Raw genomic sequence first — 2,878 nt, 5'->3', positions numbered from 1 at the left:
CAGTATATTTTCCATTTATAGTAAATGGCTATTGGAGATATAAATGATGATTAGCAGGCCTTCAGTAATGATTAGAGCATAGTGGTGCTTACACCACTTATAGTGAATTGCTATAACTAATAACCGAACTCTTCTCTTTTCAGTCTGTGTCGGCTCCAGAAACTCAATCTTTAGCCAAAGCCTTGCATTTAATTTCTACTAATGTACTGGGACAGTTATCAAGTGCCACCATTTTTCACTGGGTAAGTCTATGTTAAATGTCACTTTCACCCAATTGTCTGTTATTCACTATGGAGACACGTGTGAGATGTTAGCCTTGCACTTGAGTGGATTCTAGATTGGGTTTTCAGATTTCCCTCTGGATGACCAGTTTTTGGAATTTATGAAAACGTTCCAGGTCAGGCCTAGGGCAATGAGCATGGAAGATTGATTCTTTAAAAAAAATATATATATTTCTCTCTTTCCAGATAGACAAAGAGGCCGGCCTAGAAGCACCAGTCCTACCAGCAGTCCAGCGCATATTTATCAGCCTGCAATATGACTTGTTGCTCTATCCCTTTGTCGCTGTCCTAGGAAGTGGATTCTACCTAGCCACCTCCGTTGCAATTGTAAAAGATTACAAGGCGAGAAGCTAGTAAGGTAATCATTTGTTCTAATTCAATTCTATTCAGTAGGTACAAATTTCTTAGATGTAGCCTATCCAATCACTAGAGATTAGTGATATCACTGGGAAAGCAGCCTACCAATTCACTAGAAACCAGTGACATCCCTTTTAATGCAGCCTATCCATTCACTAGACATCGCAGAAATCATTGAGAATGGAGCCAATCCATTAATTTACATTTATTTTATATGAGTAATATGGAACTATGTAGCATCATGTCACGCCCGATGGTTTTTCTATAACCTGAGGTGGATCTCAACTGCGGAATCAAGGTTTATCGAAGGAAAAACAGCACTCAGTCACGAACCCCAGGCGTCACTCTCAGTCACAGGCGGAGAGTTTGGGGTTCTTGCATCATCAGCCGTACAAACAAAAACAAAACCAAGAAACTAAAGGAGGAGGAGTTATTAGGACATAACCCCTTGTGGATCCCAGGGGACAGGTTCCAGCCCACTAACTTCTAGGTTAGGCAGTCCTTATACACTGACTGTGTGTATAACGATAACGTAGGTTAAGGCATTCCCGATTTATGTTATTATACTACTAGAGATTTTGACAGTCAATAAGCAGGATATCACATTGCTATAGGTTTAGGCAGTCCTTGTATAGGATATCACATTGCAATAAGTTTAGGCAGTCCAGATATAAGACATCACATAGCTATAGGTTTAGGCAGTCCATGTATAGGATATCACATTGCAATAGGTTTAGGCAGTCCAGATATAAGACATCACATAGCTATAGGTTTTAGGCAGTCCAGATATAAGACATCACATAGCTATAGGTTTTAGGCAGTCCATGAGTTCCATGAACTGAGCCCAGGGGGCTTCCAATGTACTTGCGCTTATGGTGACGGGGTCAGCAGGGACATGGATGCCGGGTAGCTTCAGGGAAATCCTCCAGTAGGTCCTGGTCAGTATTCTGGCTGTATGCTGTGTAGTTCCAGGGTGTTTGGGCATGAGAAACCCAATAGTGAACACCCTTCCTCTTTCAGACTAGGTTAAATAGGCCGCGGGCGTGACGTCACGCGGCCGCGGCGCACTTCCGCGTTCCAGCGTGGAACGCATAGCACCTCCGCTAATGGGGGAGGAAACCCTCGGCAGTTACTCCCTCTGCTGCGTTCCACCCTGGAACGCAAGCGAGACGCGGCACGGAGCGCAGGGACGTTACACATCATGGATCTGTAGCCACATTCGGCATCCCTGTATTGTTGGGTCTATGAAGGCCCTGCCATTTATGACAATTCTTTCCAAGAGTTACACATAAAGCACTTACAGTTTCTTACACTTCACAAATAAGTGGATATATGGTGTGCCCTGCCATTCATGAACATGATTTTCTAGAGTTACACATAAAGCACTTACAGTTTCTTACACTTCACAAATAAGTGGATATGTGGTATCCTCTTCTATGTAGCTGTTCTATGTCTTAAGTCTCTTGTTTATCTCTCTCCGGAAAGGCGATATCATTCAAGCAGCACGATTACGCTTGAGCGCTGCCCTTGGCATAGAGTAAGAATTCAAAGCGCCAACATCTGCGTAGTAAGGTAATATTTTCCTTATTCAATTCATGAAAATGATTTTCTAGAGTTACACATAAAGCACTTCCAGTTCCTTACACTTCACAAATAAGTGTATATATGGTCAGGGCCATAGATAATTTTTTTTCCTGGGGGGGGTTAAGCTTCCTCAAATTATAAGTTTTTATGTAGCAGACACACCAAGGTTTGAAAAAAATATACCGGCCATATCATTCCTAAACTAATCCTTTACCCTGAGCAATACCGATTTTGTTGTTCGACACCATATGGATAAAAACCATGCTTTCAAAAGACTTATAATTGGTACCAATTCACACAAACCACTTAGTATACACTTATTGGGATTTTTTTTTTACCAAAAATATTTAGCAGAATACATTTTGGCCTAATTTTAGGAAGAAATGTAATTTTATTTGATATTTTGTATAACAAAAAGTTGAAAATATTTATTTCCACAATTTTTTGTCTTTTTTCATTTATATAAAATTTTTAATAAAAACCAGCAGCGATCAAATAGCACCAAAAGAAAGCTCTATTTGGGTAAACGTGCACGGCCGTATTGGGCAGCTCCCAGGAAGGACAGGTGCTGCGTGTGATTAGTACGCAGCCCCTGTCCTTCTCTATGGGAGTACATGACCATACGCCGCCCTACGCTCACCCCAAGTGCAGGTCCG

General features: G+C 41.5%; 1 protein-coding gene across 1 annotated transcript in view; it reads left to right on the top strand.

Moving 5' to 3' along the window:
• LOC108786309 (protein spinster homolog 1-like) overlaps window positions 1-2,878 on the top strand; it is a 12,031-nt gene that overhangs the window by 8,347 nt on the left and 806 nt on the right. Inside the window, exons 10-12 of the mRNA XM_018555568.1 lie at window positions 144-242; window positions 468-634; window positions 2,098-2,175. Of these exons, the coding sequence (XP_018411070.1) occupies window positions 144-242; window positions 468-634; window positions 2,098-2,175 (344 nt within the window). The remainder of the gene's footprint in view (window positions 1-143; window positions 243-467; window positions 635-2,097; window positions 2,176-2,878) is intronic.

This window comes from Nanorana parkeri, unplaced genomic scaffold, assembly GCF_000935625.1.
Source record: "Nanorana parkeri isolate BGI_ZX_2015 unplaced genomic scaffold, ASM93562v1 scaffold203, whole genome shotgun sequence".
NCBI classification, from domain to species: Eukaryota; Metazoa; Chordata; class Amphibia; order Anura; family Dicroglossidae; genus Nanorana; species Nanorana parkeri.
The sequence above is the reverse complement of the archived record's forward strand: the minus strand, read 5'-3'. Positions and strand labels throughout refer to the sequence as shown.